The 27,171-nt window shown below is 42.9% G+C and overlaps 2 protein-coding genes across 2 annotated transcripts in view; one reads left to right on the plus strand and one right to left on the minus strand.

Annotated features, from left to right (window-relative positions):
- Nucleotides 1-8,602: 8,602 nt before the first annotated feature.
- Nucleotides 8,603-11,117, plus strand: LOC129818876 (desmin-like). The gene is made up of 4 exons (XM_055875166.1): nt 8,603-9,245; nt 9,583-10,260; nt 10,505-10,551; nt 10,659-11,117. Exons 1-2 carry the CDS (start codon nt 8,756-8,758, stop codon nt 10,257-10,259), a joined length of 1,167 nt encoding a protein of 388 aa, XP_055731141.1. The 5' UTR covers nt 8,603-8,755; the 3' UTR covers nt 10,260; nt 10,505-10,551; nt 10,659-11,117.
- A 1,237-nt stretch (nt 11,118-12,354) lies between these two features.
- nop14 (NOP14 nucleolar protein homolog (yeast)) overlaps nt 12,355-27,171 on the minus strand; it is a 33,637-nt gene continuing 18,820 nt past the window's right edge. The window contains exons 15-19 of the mRNA XM_055875165.1: nt 26,698-26,857; nt 21,750-21,897; nt 13,500-13,618; nt 12,817-12,972; nt 12,355-12,555 (exon numbers count right to left, since the gene is read on the minus strand). Coding sequence (XP_055731140.1) covers nt 12,453-12,555; nt 12,817-12,972; nt 13,500-13,618; nt 21,750-21,897; nt 26,698-26,857 — 686 coding nt within the window. The 3' untranslated portion in view covers nt 12,355-12,452. The remainder of the gene's footprint in view (nt 12,556-12,816; nt 12,973-13,499; nt 13,619-21,749; nt 21,898-26,697; nt 26,858-27,171) is intronic.

A 27,171-nucleotide genomic window follows, 5' to 3' on the forward strand; every position in this document is an offset into this window, starting at 1 on the left:
AAGGCCTAGAAAGTAGATAGAACCTCTCCACAAGGCTATGTGACTGGGAAATTCATGGGTACACTCAATATGGCTGATCTGTATTGAGGAATTCCAATCTAGGGATTCTATTTCTATGTTTTGCCTGCTTGCTCATTGTAAAAGTACAGCATTAGTATGTAACAGGAGAGCCAACCTCAGTCTTTTCCAACACCGACTTGAAAGTTCTATATCTTGAAAACTTGATTGCTGACATGCAAAACATTTTGGGACTGCATCAACAGTGGACTAATGAAGCAAACACCAACATTTTATTTTTGAGTGGTATTTTTCTTTAAAAATCAAACGCAGCTGTTTTTATCTCTATCAAAGCATTTCTCGGCAACAATTAAGTACCTTACTGTGATTGCGTTCAATTAAAATGGTCAACAATAAACCAAAATAGCTTCTTAGCAAAGAGCAATTTCTCAAGCAAGAATGTTGCTCGGACATTCTAGGAGTGGTCTTAAGTGGGGAGGAGAAAACTTGCTTTTAATGGCATTGGTTTGGAACACTTATTGGTCTATTAACTAATTTACCACCTGGTGATGTTACCAGGCAAAACTCATCTTTTGACCAATGGGTAAAAATCATGTTAATTGTGTAGATAAAACTCCATCCCACCAAAACAGGCAGAAGTCTCAGGTGGTCTTTTCAAACAGTTGTAACACTAAAAGAGCATTAACACATTTTTTAAAAACAATTTCACAGTTTTATTCCAACAATTGCAGAAATATACACTCAGCCTCAGTGCTCTTGCACGACTTTGGCTATTTGCATTTAGAAACGCCCCTAATTAAGCACAATATGGTCAGAATCATCCCTTTAAAGCATGTGGGCAATATACAACGCCATACCATAAAATAGCCTACAATGGTGCAAAAGAGACTGAAATACATAGTCAGAAAGGTTTTATTCAGCTCGCTCATGTGGCTTGACCAGTTAAAAATGAAAACAGCTACAAAAAGAGGACCACTAGGACAATTCAAGTGGCTCTAGCAATGGCAAAAGAGTAGGCAACAAACCAATAAGACATCCATCCCTCTAGGTCTTGCAGAACAGCGAATGAACGAGTCCTGCGTTCCACATGGCCACTTCATTCAGCAGCTTTTTTTTTTGCACATCACATAACTTATCACCTGCACACTAAGAGTGGAAGCCTTTTCTGTTCACATAGTTTAACTTGTTTTGGGATGGTGATTTATAAAAATATAAATACAAAATGCAAGCAGAAAGAAAAACATGGTCATAAAAAAATAACACATTCATCAGTAGTAATGTCCTCAATCAGTTTTCTGAATTGCCCTAGAGACACCAGAACATCACATTCATCAGTAGTAATGTCCTCAATCAGTTTTCTGAATTGCCCTAGAGACACCAGAACAACACATTCATCAGTAATAATGTCCTCAATCAGTTTTCTGAATTGCCCTAGAGACACCAGAACAACACATTCATCAGTAATAATGTCCTCAATCAGTTTTCTGAATTGCCCTAGAGACACCAGAACATCACATTCATCAGTAATAATGTCCTCAATCAGTTTTCTGAATTGCCCTAGAGACACCAGAACAACACATTCATCAGTAGTAATGTCCACAGTCAGTTTTCTGAATTGCCATAGGGGACTCTCAGGTACTCTCCGCAACTATATTCAATGTACGGGACAAAATTGAGGCTATGATTAAGAAGTTGGAGTTCTTTCTGTCTGCATTAACAAGGACAACACACAGGTCTTTCCATCTAGAGTTAGCCATCCCCGAGACTGGGTGCGGTAACTAATATGTCTACAATTTAGTAAAGATGCAGAGACCCACCTGTTTTGAGCCACACATTTTTCAATTTGTTGGGGTTGCCTGTTTTGCATGGTAGTTTGGCATTAATACATGTCACATATCAGTTTAAAAACAATGTAAAAAAAAAAAGTTTTAATAAAAAATCATTGAGTTGCTGAAAAGAGCCCGTTGCTAAAAATCCGAGGGTGGATTGCACTTGGATCTGCACCTGAATGACATGTTTTAGCCTTTTTAAGATAGGTGTTAAATCCTCACAAAATTCCTGTAAGAGTGGTTTTAGGAAAAGACATGACGAACCAATATGTACTTTCTGCCTGGGCCACTCAAGGACATTCAGAGACTTGTCCAGAAGTCACTCCTGACTTGTCTTGGCTGCTTGGCTGTGTGCTTAGGGTCGTTGTCCTGTTGGAAGGGTAACTTTCGTCCCAGTCTGAGGTCCTGATCGCTCTGAAGCAGGTTTTCATCAGGGATCTCTCTGTACTTTGCTCCGTTCATCTTTCTCTCGATCCTGACTAGTCTCCCAGTCCCTGCCACTGAAAAACATCCCCACAGCATGATGCTTCCACCACCATGCTTCACCGTAGGGATGGTGTCAGGTTTCCTTCAGACGTGACGCTTGGCATTCAGGCTAAAGAGTTCAATCTTGGTTTCATCAGACCAGAGAATCTTGTTTCTAATGGTCTGAGAGTCTTTTAGGTGCTTTTTGGCAAACTCCAAGTGGGCTGTCATGTGCCTTTAACTGAGGAGGAGCTTCCGTATGGCCATTCTACCATAAACGCCCGATTAGAGGAGTGCTCCAGAGATGGTTGTCCTTTTGGAAGGTTCTCCCAGAAACCTACACTCGATCCCTCCGATGTCAACAACTACAGACCAGTATCCCTTCTTTCTTTTCTCTCCAAAACTCTTGAACGTGCCGTCCTTGGCCAGCTCTCCTGCTATCTCTCTCAGAATGACCTTCTTGATCCAAATCAGTCAGGTTTCAAGACTAGTCATTCAACTGAGACTGCTCTTCTCTGTGTCACGGAGGCGCTCCGCACTGCTAAAGCTAACTCTCTCTCCTCTGCTCTCATCCTTCTAGACCTATCGGCTGCCTTTGATACTGTGAACCATCAGATCCTCCTCTCCACCCTCTCCGAGCTGGGCATCTCCGGCGCGGCCCACGCTTGGATTGCGTCCTACCTGACAGGTCGCTCCTACCAGGTGGCGTGGCGAGAATCTGTCTCCGCACCACGTGCTCTCACCACTGGTATCCCCCAGGGCTCTGTTCTAGGCCCTCTCCTATTCTCGCTATACACCAAGTCACTTGGCTCTGTCATATCCTCACATGGTCTCTCCTATCATTGCTATGCAGACGACACACAATTAATCTTCTCCTTTCCCCCCTCTGATAACCAGGTGGTTAATCGCATCTCTGCATGTCTGGCAGACATATCAGTGTGGATGACGGATCACCACCTCAAGCTGAACCTCGGCAAGACGGAGCTGCTCTTCCTCCCGGGGAAGGACTGCCCGTTCCATGATCTCGCCATCACGGTTGACAACTCCATTGTGTCCTCCTCCCAGAGTGCTAAGAACCTTGGCGTGATCCTGGACAACACCCTGTCGTTCTCAACTAACATCAAGGCGGTGACCCGTTCCTGTAGGTTCATGCTCTACAACATTCGCAGAGTACGACCCTGCCTCACACAGGAAGCGGCGCAGGTCCTAATCCAGGCACTTGTCATCTCCCGTCTGGTTTACTGCAACTCGCTGTTGGCTGGGCTCCCTGCCTGTGCCATTAAACCCCTACAACTCATCCAGAACGCCGCAGCCCGTCTGGTGTTCAACTTTCCCAAGTTCTCTCACGTCACCCCGCTCCTCCGCTCTCTCCACTGGCTTCCAGTTGAAGCTCGCATCCGCTACAAGACCATGGTGCTTGCCTACGGAGCTGTGAGGGGAACGGCACCTCCGTACCTTCAGGCTCTGATCAGGCCCTACACCCAAACAAGGGCACTGCGTTCATCCACCTCTGGCCTGCTCGCCTCCCTACCTCTGAGGAAGTACAGTTCCCGCTCAGCCCAGTCAAAACTGTTCGCTGCTCTGGCACCCCAATGGTGGAACAAACTCCCTCACGACGCCAGGTCAGCGGAGTCAATCACCACCTTCCGGAGACACCTGAAACCCCACCTCTTTAAGGAATACCTAGGATAGGATAAAGTAATCCTTCTAACCCCCCCCCCCCCCCCCCTTAAAAGAGTTAGATGCACTATTGTAAAGTGGTTGTTCCACTGGATATCATAAGGTGAATGCACCAATTTGTAAGTCGCTCTGGATAAGAGCGTCTGCTAAATGACTTAAATGTAATGTAAATGTAACTCTGGAGCTCTGTCAGAGTGACCATCAGGTTCTTGGTCACCTCCCTGACCAAGACCCTTCTCCCCCTCTTGCTCAGTTTGCCCGGGCGGCCAGCTTTGGGAAGAGTCTTGGTGGTTCCAAACTTCTTCTACTTAAGAATGATGGAGGTCACTGTGTTCTTGGGGACCTTCAATGCTGCAGAAATGTTTTGGTACCTTTCCCCAGATCTGTGCCTCGACACAATCCCTTCTCTGAGCTCTATGGACAATTCCGTCGACCATATGGCTTGGTTTTTGCTCTGACATGCACTGTCAACTGTGGGACCTTATGTAGATAGTTGTGTGCCTTACCAATTCATGTCCAATCAATTGAATTTACCACAGGTGGACTCCAATCAAGTTGTAGAAACACCTCGAGGATGATCAATGGAAATAGGATTCACCTGAGCGCAACTTCGAGTCTCATAGCAAAGGGTCGGAATACTTATGCAAATATGGTATGTTTTCTATTTTGAATAAATTTGCAAAATTGTCTAAAAAACTGTTTTCGCTTTGTCATTATGAGGTTTTGTGTGTAGATTGATGAGACATTTTTTTTAATTTAATAATAAGGCTTTAATGTAACAAATGTAGAAAAAGTCAAGGGGTCTGAATAGTTTCAGAATGCACTGTATGTGATGTGCAAAAGACGCTGCTGAATGTGGTGGCCGGGTGGAACACACAACGCCTTCATTCTGCAGAACAGCAATGTTGGCCTTTACGCCTACGGGAGGGAGCTGTTGAGGATAGTGGCTTATCGGGGATTGTTGTCTACTTTATTTGACATAGGTTATATTTGCCATTGCTAAAGCAACTTTAATGGTCCTCTCTGTGAAGCTATATTTTTGATTTGTACTTGTCAAGCCACACCTGAGCGAGCCAAATAAAAAACCTTCAGGTTGTACTCCATCTCTGACACTGGCACCTCTATTCCAGTCTCGTCAAAGTTTTTTTTCTTCGCTTTTTTTGGTTGCGCCGTCGTAATTCACGGTACGGCGTTGCAGATTCCCCAAGGGCCTTAAATGGATGGTTGTGACCATATGAGCACTGAGGCGGAGTACAATTGGTATTTATCAATGGTTATCGCCTACCAGATGCTTGTGGGATTGATTTATCCAACACACTTTTCTATGCGTACACCATTCTAAATTCCATTCGTAAGTACTATTTTAGAATAGTTCTGATGCAATATTGATCAATGAGGCCCCTGGGGGTTTCACACGACAGAGTCTAGGGTTTACCGATAATGGTGCGACAAAGGAGAATGGCAAGAATGGTGCAAGCTAACAGGCGGGCCACAAACAGGAAAATGACGGCACAGTGTGCAGAACGACATCTTAGAACGCACAACTCGATTGTCCTTGTCATGGATGGGCCAACCAGACAGGGTTCCACTCCCATCAGCGCTAAAGAAGAATACGCGGCTCCAGTGAGCACGCGATCACCAACACTGGACTATTGAGGAGTGGAAAAACATCCCCTGGTCCGACGAAACCCGGTTCCTGTTGCATCATGCTGAATGCTGTCAGGATTTGGAGAAAGCAGCATGAGTCCATGGCCCCATCCTGCCTGATGTCAACAGTACAGGCTGGTGGGGGTGGTTTATTGGTGTGTGGAATGCTTTCCTGGCACACATTAGGTCCCTTGATACCAATTGAGCAACCTTTCCATGCCTTGTGCCTAATTAAATAAAAGTTAAATAAAAAAATAAAATGCCCTGAAGAATTCAGGCTGTTCTGGAGGCAAAGGGTGGGAGGGGGTCGAACCAGTACTAGATGGGTGTACATAATAAACTGGCCACTGAATTTATATAAAACACATGAAAATCTAGTTTTTGACTTATCTGGGTCTTTAAGGCAACAAGTTATTTTCATTATATCAGATCCTCAGCAAGACAGGTGACATGGTCGTGGCTGAGAGATGGAAATAGGACGGAAGGCATTGACAGTCCCCATAGACACTACCTGTGTGTGTGTGTTAGCTGTGTGTGTAGTCATATCAGCTCTCTGTTTGTAGATGAGTGCCAAAGGCATCTTAAATCAACAGAGACACAGGCATGACAAATAACATTAGACAAGATGCTTTTTCTAGATTTTTATCTAGGAGATACTCACACAACAAAAAATGAACATGACTTGCCTGTCTACATAGTTTTTTTATTGACAAATATATAAAAATCATTACAAGGTCAAAGTAGTTTCCCTAAAATGTCAGTCTTATTGTGACCACAGATAGCAATGCACTGTTGTCACTGCATATTATCATATTGACACAGATTGCCATATCTAGCGACAAATGTTTTTTCCCACACCCTTCTGCCACTGTCACTTAATCCTGGAGTCAAAAGGGGAACAGGGCACTTCAACCACTTCTAACAACCCCCTCCAAAGTCACAGAAAACACAGTCAGACAATTATCAGTTTCCAGTGGAGGTTAGACCACAAACCTGAGTGACTTATTGTAAATCTGGAATGCGTTACCATCACTCCGCCTGCCGTTTATGTTCGTTTTGTTTAAAAAAAAAATGTATCCTCTTCCCCACTTCATCATCACCCTGGACTCCATGCAGTATACTCTAGAGAAACAAAAAAGTTAACACTGTTGCTGAAGATCCTAGTGCCACTACCATATAGCCTTTCGGCGTCAGTCGTCCGCATCCCAAATGGCACTCTATTCTCTTCATAGTGCACTTTTGTCCAGGGCCCGCAATGGGAAACCCATAGGTCTCTGGTCAAAAGTAGTGTACTACATATCGAATAGTATGTAGTAGTGCACACCACATAGGGAATAGTATGAAAGTGTTTGCACTCACTACTCTAAGTCGCTCTGGATAAGAGTGTCTGCTAAATGACTAAAAATGCCTCCATGACTCGTGTCACAGCAGAGGCCCGAGCCAATTAACAAGCACCCTAGAGATTGAACCTGCTCAATGCCAATGCCCTCACAGGGGAATGAGGCTGACTCGGGCTGGAGGCATTAAAACAGATAGATATTGTACAGAGATAGACCCACACACACAGCACACTAATGTTAGCAGCTAGCTAATCATGAATCACTATTAAAATATGTGGTATATTAAGGCATTACTTCAATTTTATATCCATGAATGTAGAAGCCTTAGCATGGGAATGAGTCTGACCTGGGCTGGAGGTGTACAAATACACACACAGCTAGATAGCCAATCATCATTGCGATCGACTGAACATGAGGTATGTATTCACCCTCTCTCTGGTCAAGAGAAGACCAAAGATTGAGGCCTTCACAATGGAATGAGTATGGAGGCATGGAGGCAGCATACAAGATACACCCACATCACACTAATGCCAGCAGCAAGCTAATCATGACTCACTACTAAACATGTGGTATATCAATGTATTAATGCCTCATTTGGTGAAGACATGTCATCTTATATCCATGAACGTAGAGCCCTCACAGGGGACTGACAACTTGGGCTGGAGGAATCACAGACACAGATACGCCCACATAGACACAGCACACGTCTAGCTATGTAATACATCGCTAATGCAAGAGTATCACTTCACCATTCGGCCAACTGATGTCATCTTATGTCCGTGAATGAAGAGACGAGTAAAAATGGCATGAAAGGAGGGGTTTTCGTGATTCGAGTGTGCGAGCGAACTGTAAAAACTAAAAGAAACCAAGTCTTATGAAATGCAGATTCCCATTTTTGACAGTTCAGATTACGACTTTTAAACATCTCCAAATTTTTCAATAGTGCGAAGTTACATGTGCTTTAGACAATTTTACTGACAAATAGTGGTTGTCCATAGTTCTAATATAGCCTTTTCTTACTGTGCACAAATAGAGGCAACAATCTAAAATATCAAGGAATAGATTTACTATCATTAAAACCCTATTTGTCATAACACATTATCCTGAGACTACATGGAGACTCAAATGAAGCACTACCCTAATGCTCTCCTTAACACCGTTCCCAGCATTAGGAAGTCTCTTGTTATTCTTGGAGATGGTTTATTGTTCAAAGAATGTCTCCACTGCAATGGTGTCTGACATCTTGATTGTGTGAGGGAGGCTACCGAGGAGCTGTCGGAAAGTCTTACAGGATAATCTGTTGCCAAAGCACATTCACTTCGTCAGTGTTTCCCAATGTGCTCGATGGCCTCCATACCCTCCCGAGTCCCTAGCGGTGCCCTAAGTAAGAGTGAAAAATAGCGGGCATACATCCTCATATCACTATTTCACACGGAGGCGTGGGCCGCACAAACTCCACCCGTCACTGCTACTAACAATGCAATGCTAGCCAGCTAATGAAGACTGTTGTGCTGCAGGTCTTTGGAAGAGAGTGATAATCCACATTTAAAACATGTCAAAACCCTGCGAGAGTTTCAAGGGAGTCCGAGACATTCTTTGTGGCCCTATAAAAGACACGGGTCGATCTGAGAGACTGTCAGTACAGTAGCAAGGTGAGCCAGCCAGCAAAGAAAGAGAACACAAGAGGCCTTCAAATCCTTTTGGTGGAACTGGAACTATACTCAAGAAACAAAATCTGATTCTAGAACACACTTTGTAACACACTGAGAAGCAAACATGAGAGGAGCTTCCTATTCCCAGAAATCCCAGTCACTGCAGGTGAGTGGCTCTCGTAACAGTATGCGGGTCCAGAGCCCCTCTCCCTCCCGGTGTCGCGGTTCCTCGTACAACAATCATGGACGGTCCGGGTACCAGGGCGGCAATTTGTCCTCCGCCGTGGAAATCGGCACAGAGATACACCAGCAGCATGCCAACGAGAAGGAGGAGATGCAGGTGCTGAACGTGAGGTTCGCCGGCTACATCGAGAAGGTTCAGGCCCTTGAACAGAGGAACGCCCAGCTGACTGCAGAGCTCGCCGCCCTACAGGGCCGCTTCAAGGGAGGCCCCACCGGCATCGGAGAAGAGTACGAACTCAAGTTCAAGGAGATGAGGGAGCTGATTGAAGCTTTGACCAATGAGAAGGGAGCTGCTGATATCGAGAGGGGATACATTGAGGAGGAGGTGGAGGTGTGGAGGCTGAAACTGGAAGAGGAGCTGGCACTGAAAGGTATGGTACCAGTCCCACACTGATCACTGGCTGGGGAGATCTACTGATCTCGATCGTCTTCTATATTGACATTATTGTATGATATAAACCACATTTCCATGAAGAACACAGGATTTCTAGTTACAATTTTACTCCTTGAATAATCGAAATGCCAAATTTGACTACACAATGTTTCTAGACATACCGTTGGTTGATTAAGATTGCTTGTACTCGTAGGGGTGTATGATCAGCCAACGTTTTGTCTACATACACCAAGAGAACCTGATCGCAATACTATAATAACACTGTTGTAATGTTTTAAAACATCTACTCATCTCCCGCATTTATCCATCTCCAGAGGAGGCAGAGATGATCCTGAGGGAGTTCCGTCAAGACGTAGACAATGCCACCCTGCAGAAGGCGGAGCTCGAAAAGCGTGTCGAACAGCTGGTGGCTGAGATCGAGTTCCTCAAGAAGCTTCACGACGAGGAAGTCGCCGACCTCATGAAGCAGATCGAGGACTCCAAGGTGACTGCGGAGATTGACGGTGACCGCCCAGACCTGGCCGCATATCTGCGCAACATGCGTGTCGAGATTGAGACTGTGGCGGCCAAAAACGTACAGGAAGCCGAGAAGTGGTACAAGGGCAAGTTCGAAACCCTCAAAAAAGTCGCCGGCAAGAAAGAAGAGCAGATGAAGTCGATTAAAGAAGAGATCACCACTTTCCACAACCAGGTGACAGACCTCCAGAACCAGATTGATGGGCTGAGGGCACGCAACATGGCCCTGGAGCAGCAGCTGGAGGACATGGAGATGGCCCACATGGATAAGGTCGGAGGCCTGGAGGGCATCATTGCCCAGCTGGAAAACCAACTCTGCGAGACCAAGCTGGAGATGGGCAAGTACCTGGCTGACTACCAGGAGCTGCTGCACATCAAGCTGAAGCTGGATACCGAGATAGCTGTCTACAGGAAGCTGCTGGAGGGAGAAGAGAGCAGACTGGGGATCTCGGCAGTGAAAGAGCCAGAAGCTTAAGGTGGGTTGATCACCGATGGATGGGTAACTGTAGTGTCCTCAAAGTCTAAGTGGTGCTTTGATGTAGAGCATGAGTTACAGTGAAAGTTGTGTGACTGACTGGACGGCTTTATGGCTTGTTGTGATGCTAAGGCTTAAAGGAAAATGTGTTGACATCAGAAAATGGTTTGAATATTTACTTGCAACACCAAAGCACTGTTCACACTTTCAATACTGCATAACTGAAACATGTATTATATTTGTAGGTGTCCAAATATGATTCGGGACAGAGGAGAACTTCAAATAAAAAAAGGTACCCACCTTATTTATAACTTCCATGGTCACTTTCAATTGTGCTGTTTACCATCAGGCTACATACACTGATTCAATCCTTCATATGAAACCTACTTCTCCACGTAGGAGCGGTCACAGAGGACCACCTCAGTGTGGAGACCCACACAGCTGCCAGACTGTCTGCCTGAGCACCCTACCGTCTCTCCCACCCGTCAGCCCTCGCAGACTTAATTTCCCCTGCCATCTCCTCCCGTCCAACCCTCGTACCTCCCCCAATCACCCCTTTCAACACTCCCCACTCAGCACCCTACCTTCTCCCCAAGTCCTACCCATCACAGCTCCCGCTCCCCTGACCAGCCCTCGTCATCGGCCGCTCCCAATCCTGCCTGACCCTGTCAACCTCTCTGGAACGTTGGAGCACCCTTCTCATGCCCTGCTACTGTATGGTTAACTCCTCAAACAAAAACATTCCCTTTGTTTTAATTTAAACCTTGTGACCCACCCATTTTATGTAAGATAACTAAAGCTGTTTACATAAATGTATACCCACTACTACATAATAAAGCTTGAGTGCATACAACTGTGTTTTGTTTCTGGTAATAATTTTTAATCTCTTAATAGTTTCCGTCTAAAATGTCGGGGTTTGTCAGAGATGTAGGAGCTCCCAACCACTTTGTATTAGAATAACCAAAACCTGACTATAAATTGTTACTGCACACTCTGAAATGTGGGGAAACACTAAAACCTTTCCACTCACACTAAATGAATGAAAGCAACGTAATCAACATAAATGTTGATTACTTTGAACAAATGCATATCTTTTTTTCAATGTACATGGTAAGATTAAACAAAGTCAACCAGGCTGATCTGTCAGAACAGGAATTACAAGATTGTTAGAATACTGTTATTGCATCAAAAGCTTGTTTTATGCAACTGAATAGTTAAGTTTTTAAAAGAACACTCATCTGTGTGTTTGGACTGAAAGTGGGCCTCTGGGAGATTTAACACGGACAGAAGATTTAGGTGGTCTTTGGGTGATAAGCCTAACAAGACAGCATTCCATAGCATGAGTTAATGTTTCTGTACTGGGTACCAAGGGGAGACGGCTCCAGGGCCAGAACCTGGTCTCTACACAACGAGAAGTTTTTACAGCCGATACTGTTTGCGGAGAATAATTAGTATCTTTCATACGAATCCTAACCTTGTGACCCATTCCATACATCTGTTGTTTGTCATGAACATCCAGGTGGATGGACTTTGCTATAAAATGCTGTGGCTCAAATCTGCTTGTTAGGCTCTCAACAAATTACCTACGGGGGGCTCGTTGACAAGCTCCATTACTGCAGTAATTAAATAACAAAGTTTACTTGTTTTGAAGGCCTCAGACTAGACATAATATAGTAAACATACCCTGGACACTCAAATTATTTTTGAAATGTTACGTTTGGTATGGTTACACATAAGACAGGTTATGTAAAGCAAAAACTAAAGTAGGGTGGTTGGGTGTATAACGCAAACGTCTAGCACCCCAAAGGTTATAAGTTTGAATCTAACCACAGACAACTTCAGCATTTTGGCAACGTTCAACTACTTTGCATGTTAGCCACCCTTCCCCTTAACCTTACTCCTAACCTTAACTCCAAGCCTAGCTAACGTTAGCCACAACAAATTGGAATTTGTAACAAGTTTCGTAAATTATCATGTTGTACGTTTTGCAAATTAGAAACATTGTACATTTAGAAAATGTGTGACATATTGTACAAATTGTAATTCATAACATATGAAATGGATGACATCCACAAATTAATACAAATCATGCACGTCGTTCTCAGCAATTTTATTTTGCAATGTTTAAAACAAAAGTATAATAGAAAATACTACAACGTTTGTAACTGACAATACAAAGCCGTTTTGAATAGGTCAGTGTCTGCTGTTCTTCCTTCTCTTCAGAGCCTTCCACTCCCCCTCCTGGGTGGCCAGACTGCCAAACAGCTCCTTCACCTTCCTCTTCCTCTCCGCATCCCTACACACAGAGGGAAGAAAAATCGTCAGGTCATCTGCACATGAAAAAAAGTCCATATAATTTTCAAGTATTTTTTTATATAGAAGAACAAAAGTTAAGGGAGGGGTAGTAGAAAGGTGAAAGGGCACAGAAGAGAAAGTGGCAAAGGCGGGGCTCAAATACCCGTCACCAAGGGGTATGTAGTCAGGAGTTGGCAGCGCTACCACTAGACCAGACTCTGGCATGTGTTATAGTGATAAGTGTATGTAATGTCATACAGACCTGCCCATGACCTCGTTGAGTTTCTCTCGGGCCAGGAAGCGGGTGTCTTTACGGATCTCTCTCAGAGCTCCCTTGAACTCTTTCTTATACTTGTGCTTCAACCTTTCCTTCTCCCTCTCCTCCTTTGTGTTCCCTCGCCTTTTCCCATAGTCCAGCCTGGAATTGAGAGGTTTACAAAATGGAAGGTGACACTAAAAAGGGGAACATAGTTCTTTTGTACTCCAATTTTCAGAGGCGTTTGTTATACATAAATGAATTTAGTCTCTCACAATCTTTCTACAATCTTTGATGTAAGCCAAATGGGTGCATGTGACACTACAAGGGAAGCCTAGTAGTTAAAGCGTTGGGCCAGTACTCGAAGGGTTGCTGGATCGAATCCCCGAGTTGACAAGGTGAAAATCTGTCATTCTGTCCCCGAACAAGGAAGTTAAACCCACTGTCCCCTGATAGGCCATCATTGTAAATAAGGATGTGTTCCTTAACTAACTTGCCTAGTTAAATAAAGGTTAAATAAAAAATGAAATCTTCAGCGGGGTAATGCTACGCAAATAACTGAATTAAGACGAGTCTCACTCGACAATCTTGGATTGAAGATGACATTACAAGGGAATACAATCACTTTGTCTTCCTCTTTCTCCACACAAATAAGGTCTCCACACAAATAATTTAGAGGTCTCACTCACACTTCCACAATCTTTGGTGTGAACAGTTTGAGGGGAATGGGTTTCTTCTTCTCAAACACCAGGAGAGGACGTGACGTCCGTGAACCGGATAAGGCCGCAAGGATTTCCCCATGAAGGTCCTGGGACAAGAAGATAAAAAGTGCTCAATAATTAGAAAAACTAAAGCATACAATTAACATAAACACTGAACCAGATCGATGAAAGGAAAATATTTACGCTGAAACAGTTACCATACACACAGAATCAGCTCAAAGCAAATTTAAAAATCAAATGTAATTTATAAAGCCATGTTTACACCCATCTGTAACATACTTTATACTTACCCGGCCTAGAAGACACATTTCAATAAGTCGTAAAAAAACCCTCCTATACAAAAACACCATGTGGTAGACAACTTGCAAGTAAACAAATCCTACATCAATTGCAACTTGCAGTGAAATAGAGAGTATTTCTGTGAGGGTGAGCAGCTGAACTGTGACATTACTCCATTGTAATAAGCATCTTGCTAGCCTGTGTGAAGCTACATGTATATACTGCTTTACCCCTATTCCCATTCCAAGATGGATAAAACAAGCACTCACTATAGTGTCAGGTGAGGGTTAGTCCAAGTTTGGGGTCAATTCCATTTCAAGGCAGTCAATTCAGGAAGTAAACTGAAATTTAAATTCTCCTTATAGAAACGAACCATGACACAGACCATGGGCAGGTTACTTTCTAAATGTACCCTGTTACAGTTACTAGTTAACAGTTCAAAATTGTTAAATCAGTAATGTAACTCTTAGTTTAGCCAAACTCAGTAAGGTAATCTGATTACTTTGATAATTTTAGATTACTTTACCCTTAAGAGGCATTAGAACAGAGGTAATTTTGCCCTGGGGCTGCATTCTGTCGTCGAGGCCCGGAGGACCGCACTGGAAATTGGTTAGATTTATATTTACAGTACCAGTCAAGGTTCTCTTTATTTCTACATTGTAGAATAATAGTGAAGACATCAAAGCTATGAAATAACACATATGGAATCATGTAGCAACCAAAAAAGTGTTTTATTTTATATTTGAGATTCTTCAAAGCAGCCACCCTTTGCCTTGACGAGAGCTTTGCACACTCTTGGCATTCTCTCAACCAGCTTCATGAGGTAGTCACCTGGAACGCATTTCAATTAACAAGTGTGCCTTGTTAAAAGTTAATTTGTGGAATTTATTTTCTTCTTAATACGTTTGAGCCAATCAGTTGGGTTGTGACAAGGTATGGTTGGTATACAGAAGATACATCAAATAGGGCTTAGACCAAGTCCATATTATGGCAAGAAGAGCTCAATTAAGAAAAGAGAAACGACAGTCCGTTACTTTAAGACATGAAGGTCAGTCAATGCGGAACATTTCAAGAACTTTGAACGTTTCTTCAAATGCAGTCGCAAACACCATCAAGCGCTATGACGAAACTGGTTCTCATGAGGACCGCCACAGGAAAGGAAGACCCAGAGTTACATCTGCTGCAGACGATAAGTTCATTAGAGTTACCAGCCTCAGATTGCAGCCCAAATGAAAGCTTCAGAGTTCAAGTAACAGACACACCTCAACATCAACTGTTCAGAGGAGACTGCATGAAATCAGGCCTTCATGGTCGAATTGCTGCAAAGAAACCACTACTAAAGTACACCAATAAGAAGAAGAGACTTGCTTGGGCCAAGAAACACGAGCAATGGACATTAGACCGGTGGAAATCTGTCCTTTGGTCTGATGAGTCCAAATTTTAGATTTTTGGTTCCAACTGCCGTGTCTTTGTGAGACGCAGAGTATGTGAGCGGATGATCTCCGAATGTGTGGTTCCCACCGTGAAGCATGGAAGTTGTGGTGTGGGGGTGCTTTGCTGGTGACACAGTCTGTGATTTATTTAGAATTCAAGGCACACTTAACCAGCATGGCTACCACAGCATTCTGCAGTGATACGTCATCCTATCTGGTTTGCACTTAGTAGGACTATCATTTGTTTTTCCAACAGGACAATGACCCAAAACACACCTCCAGGCTGTGTAAGGGCTATTTGACCAAGGTGAGTGATGGAGTGCTGCATCAGATGACCTGGCCTCAACAATCACCAGACCTCACCCCAATTGTGATGGTTTGGGATGAGTTGGACTGCAGAGTTTAGTTTATTTATTTTATTTAACCTTTATTTAACCAGGTAGGCAAGTTGAGAACAAGTTCTCATTTACAATTGCGACCTGGCCAAGATAAAGCAAAGCAGTTCGACACATACAACAACACATAGTTACACATGGAGTAAAACAAACATATAGTCAATGATACAGTGAAAAAAAGTCTATATACAATGAAGGAAACTAGAGTGAAGGAAAAGCAGCTAACAAGCATGTGGGAACTAGTTATGCACCGGTAGTAAATTTATGCCCTATACCGATATCCAATATTTTCCTTGCCAAAAAAAAAACGATACCGTGACAGATAACTTTTAGCGTCCTTTTAAGCATTCTAGTACAGTTAAAAAGTTCACACACACAGCGGTCTAAGGCACTGCATCTCAGTGCAAGAGGTGTCACTACAGTCCCTGGTTCGAATCAAGGCTGTATCACATTCGGCTGTGATTGGGAGTCGAATAGGGTGGCGCACAATTGGCCTAGCGTTGTCCGGGCCGTCATTGTAAAAAATAAATTGTTCTTAAAACTTCTTGCCACTAGGGGAGTGCCATTTCGACATAGTACAAATTCGTTTCCAAATTAAACTGCCTCGTACTCAATTCTTGCTCGTACAATATGCATATTATTATTACTATTGGATAGAAAACACTCTCTAGTTTCTAAAATCGTTTGAATTATGTCTGTGGGTGAAACAGAACTGACTTAGAGCAATTTCCCTATGTGGAGTTGACAATGCAGAATTTTCCAACCTGTTCTCAGACCTGTTTATAAATCTGCCTGTCTTCTATTGGTTAAGATGCACTGCATACGCCTTCCTCTGGGTGTCAGCGAATAGAGGGCCTTGAAATGGAGTCTCTAGGCAGAGCTGAAAGTCTATAAATTGATTAGAAACGAGCTGTATCGTTCTTTTCCCCTTCGCTCTGACGCACTGAGGACCTTGGAACGTTCTTTTGGAAACATCGGTTATAGATCTTAGACATTTCCGGCTGTGTTTTTATTCAATATAGGCTTTAAAGACATCATAATCTTGTTATTTTGAACCGAATTATATCAGTTTATGTCAGTATATTGCAATTTTCGGGTATTTATTTTCTTGGCGCTGTAGGAAGTTGGGTATCTCTCTCTCTCAAGCTAATGTTTACTGCTAATTGCAACGTGGAAGACGACGTTCTCCAACCTAGCAACGATTCTTTTGGACAAAGGACACCTATTCCAAGATTCTGATGAGAGTTCATCGAAAAGTAAGAACTATCTATGCTGATAATTCATTGTTCTGTTGAAAAAAGTCAAATGCATAAGACGCCATTACTTGCAGTGTAGCCTTGCGTTATCGCACCCTGTATTGCGCAGTAATGTTAATTTTAAAAATGTAATTCAGCAATTGCATTAAGAACTAATTTGTCTTTCAATTGCTGTCCAACCTGTATTTTTTTAGTCAAGTTTATGAATAGTTTTCGATAAGAATAGGTGTCTTTCCAAGATGGCGCCGGACAGATTGCTTGAGTATTTGGACACTATTTTCATTGTATAAGCACGATTTGTGCCGCTAAATATGCACATTTTCAAACAAACTCTATATGCATTGTGTAATATGATGTTACAGGACTGTCATCTGAAGAATTCTGAGAAGGTTAGTGAAAAAATGTATATATTTTGGTGGTTTATACGTTATCGCTCTTTTTGTCTTGAATCAATGCTGGGGTGATGTTTGCACATGTGGTAAGTTAATATAAAGCTATTTTGTGTTTTCGCTGTAAAACACTTAGAAAATCTGAAATATTGTCTGGATTCACAAGATCTGTGTCTTTCAATTGCTGTACGCTGTGTATTTTTAAGAAATGTTTTATGATGAGTAATTAGGTAATACACGTTGCTCTCTGTAGTTATTCTAGTCGCTTTGGTGAGATTTGTGATGGTGGCTGCAATGGTAAACTATGATTTATACCTGAAATATGCAAATTTTTCTAACAAAACATATGCTATACAATAATATGTTATCAGACTGTCATCTGATGAAGTTGTTTCTTGTTTAGTGGCTATTTATATCTTTATTTGGTCGAATTTGTGATAGATACTGATGGAGTAAAAAAAGTGGTGTCTTTTGCTATCGTAGTTAGCTAATAGAAATACATTGTGTCTTCCCTGTAAAACATTTTAAAAATCAGAAATGATGGCTGGATTCACAAGATGTGTATCTTTCATCTGGTGTCTTGGACTTGTGATTTAATGATATTTAGATGCTAGTATTTACTTGTGACGCTATGCTAGGCTATGCTAGTAGCTTTTCTACTGATGGGGGTGCTCCCGGATCCGGGTTTGGGAGGTGTTAGAGGTTAACTGACTTGCCTAGTTAAATAAAAAGGTTACACGTACATCAAAAAGTATTTTTTGGGGCATTTACGCATGTCCCCGCTACCAGTAAAACATAATCAAAACCTATTTATTTCGCCACAGCAGACATTGTGGGCTAGGGTAGGAATGCCGTGTAGCGCAAAACTTTTACGTGCCGTCATTACGTCCTGAACCTAATAGGTACGCACTGTTGCTTTGACATCGGTTTTTAACATCGCCGTTAAACTAGACATCGGGCCGATACCGATGTCGACATTTTTAGTTAATTCCGATATCGTGCATACCTAGTGGGAACTCTTTGTTGGAAAGGCATTCCAGGTGAAGCTGGTTGAGAGAATACCAAGAGTGTGCAAAGCTGTCAAGGCAAAGGGTGGCTACTTTGAAGATTTGATTTGTTTAAACACTTTTTCGGTTACTATATGATTTCATGTGTTATTTCATTATTCTACAATGTAGAAAAGAGTAAGAAAGCCCCTGGAATGAGTAGGTGTGTCCAAACTTGACTGGTAATGTGTGTGTGTGTGTGTGTGTGTGTACACAGATTCAAAACTTTCGGGTCACTTAGAAATGTCCTTTTCCATGAAAACATACATGAAATGAGTTGCAAAATGAATAGGAAATAGTCAAGATGTTGACAAGGTTATAAAGAATGATTTTTTAAATGATTTTTAATTGAAATAAGTGTCCTTCAAACTTCGCTTTTGTCAAAGACTCCTCCATTTGCAGCAATTACAGCCTTGCAGACCTTTGGCATTCTAGCTGTCAATTTGTTGAGGTAATCTGAAGAGATTTCACCCCATGCTTCCTGAAGTACCTCCCACAAGTTGGATTGGCTTGATGGGCACTTCTCACGGTCAAGCTGCTCCCACAACAGCTGAATAGAATGGAGATCCGGTCACTATATAATGGAGTGGCCAGCACAGACAGAAGAACAGCTGACTGCTTCTTCCCTAAATAGTTCTTGCATAATTTGGAGCTGTGCTTTGGGTCATTGTCCTGTCCAAACTGGCTCCAATTAAGCACCGTCCACAGGGTATGGCATGGCGTTGCAAAATGGGGTGACAGCCTTCCTTCTTCACGATCCCGTTTACCCCAGACCATCAACTTGCCTCCACCATGCTTGAAAGATGGCGTAAAGCACTCCTTCAGCATCTTTTAATTTTTTCTGCGTCTCACGAATGTTCTTTGTGATCCGAACTCCTCAAACTTAAGATTTGTCTGTCCAACCCCCCCCTCCCCCCATCTTCCTCTGTTCAGTGTCTGTTCTTTTGCCACCTTTTCTTTTTATAGGCCAGTCTGAGATATGGCTTTTTCTTTGCAACTCTGCCAAGGCGGCCAGAATCCCGGATTCGCCTCTTCACTGTTGACGTTCAGATTGGTGTTTTGCAGGTACTATTTAATGAAGCTGCCAGTTCAGGCGTCTGTTTCTCAAACTAGACACTAATGTACTTGACACTAATGTACTTGTCCTCTTGTTCAGTTGTGCACTGGGGCATCCCACTCTTTCTATTCTGGTTGAGCCAGTTTGCTCTGTTGTGTAAAGTGAGTAGTACACAGCGTTGTACGAGATCTTCAGTTACTTGGCAATTTCTCACATGGAATAGCCTTCATTTCTCAGAACAAGAATAGACTGACGAGTTTCAGAAGGAAGTTGTTTCTGGCCATTTTGAGCCTGTCATCGAACCCACAAATGCTGATGCTCCAGATACTCAACAGTATAAAGAAGGCCAGGTTAATTGCTTCTTTAAATCAGAACAACAGTTTTCAACTGTGCTAACATAACTGCAAAAGGGTTTTCTAATGATCAATTAGCCTTTTAAAATGATAAACTTGGATTAGCTAAAACAACGTGGCATTGGAACACAGGAGTGGTGGTTGCTGATAATGGGCTTCTGTACACCTATGTAAACATTACATAACAAATCTGCAGTTTCTGGCTACAAGTCATTTACAACATTAACAATGTCTACACTGTATTTCTGATCAATTCGATGTTATTTTTTTGTTGCTTTTCTTTCAAAAACAAGGACATTACTAAGTGAACCCAAACTTTTGAACAGTTGTGTGTGAGATATATATGCAACATGTAAAGTGTTGAACTGAAAATACAAGATCCCCGAAAAGTGGTGTGTATGGAAATTATTTCACTCAAATTTGGTGCCCAAATTTGTTTACATCTCTGTAAGTGAGCATTTCTCCTTTGCCAAGATAATCCATCCATCTGACAGATGTGGCATATCAAGAAGTTGACTAAACAGCACGGTCATTACACATATGCACCTTGTGCTGGGGGAACAATAATAGGCTACTCTAAAATGTGCAGTTGTGTCCCACAACACAATGCCACAGATGTCAAGTTGAGGAAGCGTGCAATTGGCATGCCGGCTGCAGGAAAGTCCACTAGAGCTGTTGCCGGAGAATTTATTGTTAATTTCTCTATCATAAAGTTGTTTTAGAGAATTTGGCAGTAGGTCCAACCGGTCTCACAACCGCAGACCACGTGTAAACACGCCAGCCCAGGACCTCCACATCCAGCTTCTTCACCTGCAGATTCATCAGACCAGCCACCTGGACAGGTGATGAAACTGTGGGTTTGCACAACCAAAGAAATTCTCGACAAACTGTCTCAGGGAAGCTCATCTGCATGCTCGTCGTCCTCACCAAGGTTTTGACCTGACGGCAGTTCTGCTCACCTTCGATGACCACTGGCACGCTGGAGAAGTGTGCTCTTTACGGATGAATCCCGTTTTCAACTGTACCATGCAGATGGCAGAAAGTGTAAGGCGTTGTGTGGGCGAGCAGTTTGCTGTCAACGTTGTGAACAGAGTGCCCCATGGCGGCAGTGGGGTTATGATATGGGCAGGTATGAGCTATGAAAATCAACTATGGAAATTTTAATGCACATAGATACCGTGACGAGATCCTGAGGGCCATTGTCGTGCCCTCCATCCGCCGCCATGCCCTCACGTTTCAGCATGATAATGCACGGCCTCATGTGGCAAGGATCTGTAGACAATTCCTGGAAGCTGAAAATGTCCCAGTCCTTCCAAGGCCTGCATACTCGCCAGACATGTCAACCACTGAGCATGTTTGGGATGCTCTGGATCTACGTGTATATGACTGTTTATTATTTCATTTGTTTTCTACTCAAACCACCCGCGGGCCAGATTGGACCCCCTGCATTAGAATTAGACAAGAAGGATCCATCAAACGTGGTCTCTGACTTGGTCAGACTCACTTAGGTGGAACAAACTTAAATTTTCACCTATTTATTTGCAATGCTAAATTCAATGTCACTGAGAAAACAAAAGGCTGTCAATGTTTTTTTTTATTACAAAACACCCTTTCTGAATTTAAAAGTTACCCAAGAACTAATCTAGTTTTCAAAAGCATTCATATTTTTTCTGCTAACATAACTGATTAGTTTTTTTGTTGTCATCAGATGTAAAAACTCCAGGGTTCACCACCCAGTGGAAGGCATGTACAGCCATCAATCTCCTTACTGTTACCATTAAATAAGCCTGGTAAGTGTTTCAATGACAGATGAAGGGAATGAACACGCTCAACTAACCTCTTGCAAAAAAAACCGAGTTAAAACAGTGCTTGAATGACTAATTTAACTAATCCCTGATTTTGTAAACCACAACACTTTGGTAATGGTCGTCAACTGTTTCACTGCAGCAACATTTGCCCAGGGCAGCCCAAACTAAGTTGTCTTTGGATGACACTACAGTTCCACTCACCTGCAATGCTGCAGGATACGTTTTGATTGGAAGATGTTTGGAGAGCAGGGTTGCGATTGGCTGAAAGACGTGCGAGTAGGAAGCGAGTTCTCTGTAGAGTGAAGCGCAGCGCTTCAGCAGGTCCATACAGATGGACACAGCAGACAGTCTGGGGAGGGGGGGCATCATCAGGACAGAAGAAACTGGTTAAATGACCACACTCGGAACCACAGACACATGTGCAAAAACACACACATGGACACACACTGACCCTGTTGATTATCTATGCATAGTCACTTAAATAACTGCCCACAACCACCGACTCGGTAGCGGTACCCCCAGTATATAAACCTTGCTACTGTTATTTTACTGCTGCTCTTTAATTATATATATTTTATTACTTATCTATTTTTTACCTAACACTTACTTTTCTTAACTATTGTTGGTTAAGGGCTTGTAAGTAAGCATTTCACTGTAAGGTCGACACCTGTATTCGGCACAAGTGACATAACATTATATTCGATACAGCCACATACAATGACCCACTCATAGGGAATGGTGAGATATCAGACACACACCCCTATTCACCTGGGGTGAAGTCTAAGTGTGTGTCCCGTCCACTACCCAACAGGGTCATACGGTGTCTCTCTAGTCTCCACGCATGAAAGCCTGGAAGCTGACACAGCGTTCTTAACTACCTGTCTACTGAGACACTTCACACACTCACTCAACCCTGCATCTGTCTTTGTAAGCCCCACGAGAATATCTTCCTGTGAAACCCAGAAAGCTTTATCGGCAATGACTTCATATGGGCAGTGGCTATGATGGGTGTAGATCGTTTGTGGTGTCAATCAACTGATCTAAAAACAGGAAGGTGGGTGCCAGTCTAATTACTGCTCAAATAAACAAACAAAACTTGAGCATCTCTGAAAAGACCTGAAAAAAGCTGTGCACCCACCCGCTCCCCAAGAATGGGAGAATCTCCCCAAATACTTGTGCCAAAAAAGATTGTTGTGCCAAGCTTGTACCGTCATATCCAAGAAGACTCAAGGTTGTAATCGTTGCCAAAGGTGCGTCAACAAAGTACTAGGTAAAGGGTCTGAATATTTAGGTAATTGTGTTATTTCTGGGTAAAAAAAATACAAATAAAATTAGCAAAGGGGAAAAAACATTTGATACATTTTAAGGCTGTAACGTAACAAAACGTGGAAAAAGTGAAGGGGTCTGAATACTTTCCGAATGCACTGTACAGCCTATTGGCGCAACTGATCTCGCGCGCCCAACTAGGACAGGAGAGGTGCTACTGAGCTTGACGCAGCGAATGATGTGAATATTGCGACAAAAGGGTGCTTTAAATACAGTTGATTGGCTAACGCATAGCCTACAAAACAGAAAGACGACCGTTTCCAAGTAGCCTAATAATGTTTCATCCCAAAGTTGCCTGTCTGCGCGTGCTAGTGATGCATGGATCAGCTGTTTGTTCACCCACACCCACCCGCAATTTCTAACTACCCATGCCTGATATGTGATAGTGGAAATCTGAGCTCTGCACCAGACCCTAACCGGCAAATAGAGTAAATGTGTTGTACAGTCAGAGACGGCAAAACAATTTATTTGACGTTTTTTTTTTTTTAGTTACGCCTGTTTTCGCTTATCATTTCTGACATTTAGGTAGGCTATTTGTTAGTCAACTTGTCTATTATTAGATCGCCTATATGCTGCTTCTCTTCTGTCATTAATTGTTGCCCTAGAAGACAAAACCATTGCTCACCAGAATGTCACAAATTGACCGAATAAATGCTGCAATCTAGTTGACATCTGTTTGTGTTTTCTTTCATCTCTGCTTCTCTCGCCCGGCATAGACATTTAGAGACCGGGGAGAAAATGATATTTTTTTTTTTTTAAAACAGGAAAGATTTCGCCAACATTTTCAAATGACATCAGCTTGACCAGTTTCAAGGAAATTAAACTGTTGAAACAACCCAACATGTTTTTGATAAGATTTGAGTTTGGCTTGGATGCATATTTTGTGGTTGAAATACTATCAGCTTAAATAAAAAAAGAAAATATCGCTCCTTTACAAACACACTCATTCTTTCAAGATGCAGAAATCATTTCTCCAGAGTAAAAACATACATTTGGTGTATGACTTTATTGTAAGACAAATGCTTTATTCTGCAGGAGTTCATATTATATTAGAATATGTGAGGTGTTATAGACCTACCGTCAGTGTCAAAAATTTCAGTTAGGCTACTCAATTTAACCCATCTGAACAATATAGTTCCCTTGACATGCCATTCTGAAGTCTCCCATCTTGTGACAAACATCACACACACATTTTACCACGTCACCAAATCTTTCCCAAACGGACCACTGTTCTGGCCCTCCTATTTATTTTCAACTCTCCATTTCGCAGCTTTTGTCTTATTGAATTAAACTCCCACATTGTCCTATTTGCCTCAGTGGATCAAAGTTAACCTTTTCTGCCCAAGCTCCCAAAAAGCTTTCGGCAATTGGTGGGTATTTGGCACACTGCAGTTAGGCCCTAAAGCTTAGGCTACACACTAACTTCAGATAAAAATGAAACATATGAACTGCGAAACAATTATACATGTAAGGATTTTTTTAAGCATCGTTCTCTTTATTCAACCCACCGCTACCTACCCGCCCTTCATCCACACAATATTTCATGACCCTAAACCCACCGTCCTGTGGATATAACTGCAGGGACTGCGGGTTAGGCCCGTGAGCATCCTGTGGGAATGCAGCCCTCTACAATACTTCCATACCCTCTTCACTCCTACACTACGTGTGCATCCCAAATGGAACCCTATTCCCTTTACAGTGCCTATAGAGCTCTGGTCAAAAGTAGTGCACAGCCTACTAGGAGGGATGGGCATGAGTAATCGAGTCCGCGAAAGGACGTTAAAACTTGATTTTTAAACCAGTAAAACCAGAAACACAGTACAACTATTGGGTGGAATGTGCTTTCTGGTTCCCGAACAGACAAGTGAAATGTTGTCCCTCTTGTGTTCCATTTGTACATGTGCATGTGCGGGGCACAGCAAAAAAGAAAGCAAGCGTCACACAGTTCTTCTCCCTAAATTCCCTTTCCCCTCCATGTCTCACTCGATTGCGGTCCGACCACTCCCTCCCGTGTGCACACACAAGCTCCTGTCGGTCTACAGAAACACATTTCTATAAAAATCTTAGGTGTTAAAACACGCTACATTCCTTGCCAAATGACAAGGTTTTGTAGCTTTTTATTTTACCCCCCTTTTTCTCCCCAATTACGTGAGATCCAATTGCGATCTCGGCTCATCGCTGCAACTCCTCAACGTGCCCGGGAGAGGCGAAGGGCGAGTCATGCATTCTCCGAAACACGAGGCGCCAAACCGCGCTCCGTAACACCCACCCGCTTAACCCGGAAGACAGCCACACCAACATGTTGGAGGAAACACCGCTCATCTGACAATTGAAGCTAGCCTGCAGGCACCAGGCTTGCCACAAGGAGTCGCTAGAGCATCATGAGCCAAGTAAAGCCCACCTGGCCAAACCCTCCCCTAAACCAGACAAAGCTGGGCCAATTGTGCGCCGCCCTATGGGACTCCTGGTCACGGCTGGTTGCGACAGCCTGGGATTGAACCCGGGTCTGTTGAAACAGTCCGGTTCCACATTGAAAAGATGCAAAAACCTTTGACAAAGGGATATTTTCATTAGAATCATTAAGCCTCGGCCTATTTACCAAACAGATGCCGTGACCATAATTCTTCACCGTAGTATTCTCAATGTGGAATTGTTAATCACTTTAGAAAATTCCAAAGAACAGGCGGAATAAATCGAACATCTAAAAAAAAAAAAAACTGAAGAAATTGTCTTTCGACTCACCAAATTGCGCCCTGTTTCAAATGATCACTGAGAATAACTGACCAAGACGCAAGATACACATCGCTTCGCACTGGCAACTTTTCTCACTAAGAAAAATATTTCGGTTTTATTTTATAGTCAGGGCCTGGCTCTGTCTCAAGGTACAGAAATGAATACACCAACATTTTTCAACGAACAGAATCAGAACCGGGAACAAAAGTGATCTATACTGTTCCAGAACAGAACCTTTATTTTAAAAACATGGGAACCGGTTAATAACGTTCTTTTACGTTCCAGGACTTTTTCCCCCAGCCCCACAAAAACCAAAGCATTAAAACACCTATGCAAAGCCCTCCCGCTGTCAACCAGAAACGTCTAGCGCCTGCCTGCCAGCTGAATCTTTGCCAGTGTGTGTGTGCGCGTGTAGGGTACCTGACCCTTCTCAGCATAACTGTAGCCTACTGATGTTACAAGCGTGATTCTGCATCTACAAGCTTGTTAGCTAGACAACTGTAGTTTCAAGACATTCTAAGCTCCTGCATAGAAGCTGCTCTTCCATATGTATAATTCGGTGGGCTCAAATCAGATAATGCAAGTCATCACAAGATGCCAAGCGCTTCAAGCCAAGCCTCCTCTTCCACCCTCTCTCCCCACACGCAAAACTTCAGTTGCATCTCGCGCCGGACACTTGTCTTCCCATCATGCATGTAAACAACTCACTGGTCTATAGCCCGCTCCATATCAAGCTGCTCTTTCCGCAATGCATGGCGGGTGAAGTCATTTAATGTTGAGCCAAATGTTGTTTTTTATATTAAACAATTCGTTGGTTTGGTTCAGGACTTAATTGGAAAATAATTTGTTCCAACCCTTGGTTTTATTATTATAATATATATATATATTTTTTTACATATAAAATGTCTTGACTGCGACAAGGGCTCGGGAAATCAGTGTCTTGTCTGCTGAATTAACAAAACAAAAAAAGTATACCACTGCACAGCCATAGGCTTCTACAAGCAAGCACCACTGCTTAAGGCTCGGACCCTTTTTTTTTTTTTTTTTTTTTTTTTTTTTTTTTAAATCGGTGCTCTGCTCTCCTTCTTACCTGTAGTGGTCTGTGTCTAGGTCAGTGGTCAGCTTGAGTGTCTGGGTGGCAGACAGAGGTAGGGTCTTCTTGCTCCATGTCTGGCTGGACACTGGGTCTGACAGCACCAGCAGGTCACGGACCTTACCGTTCTGCCTGAAGGGGGGCACCACTGAGTAACCTGGCAGGAACACAACACAGCAGCCAGTCGTGTTAGGGCCCTAGGTGTCACACTGTCTACGTCAGTGGAGGCTGCTGAACAGCTCTTAATAACTGCTGGAGCGGAGCGAATGGAAAGGCATTAAACACATGGAAACCATGTTTGATGTATTTGACGCCATTCCACTAATTCCGCTCCAGTTATTACCACAAGCCCATCCTCCCAAATTAAGGAGCCACCAACCTCCTGTGGTCTACATGTCAAATAAATACAGACAGGGCTCCAGTCTTTTACATGACAAATAAACCCACGAGAACAACTACGGAGGAGACCTA

Source organism: Salvelinus fontinalis, chromosome 21 (assembly GCF_029448725.1).
Source record: "Salvelinus fontinalis isolate EN_2023a chromosome 21, ASM2944872v1, whole genome shotgun sequence".
NCBI lineage: Eukaryota > Metazoa > Chordata > Actinopteri > Salmoniformes > Salmonidae > Salvelinus > Salvelinus fontinalis.

Excerpts from the sequence above, each read along its gene's own strand:
- LOC129818876 (XM_055875166.1), top strand. The coding sequence starts at position 8,756 with ATGAGAGGAGCTTCCTATTCCCAGAAATCCCAGTCACTGCAGGTGAGT. Across the intron at positions 9,246-9,582 it reads AGAGGAGCTGGCACTGAAAG|AGGAGGCAGAGATGATCCTG; the intron begins GTATGGTACCAG and ends ATCCATCTCCAG.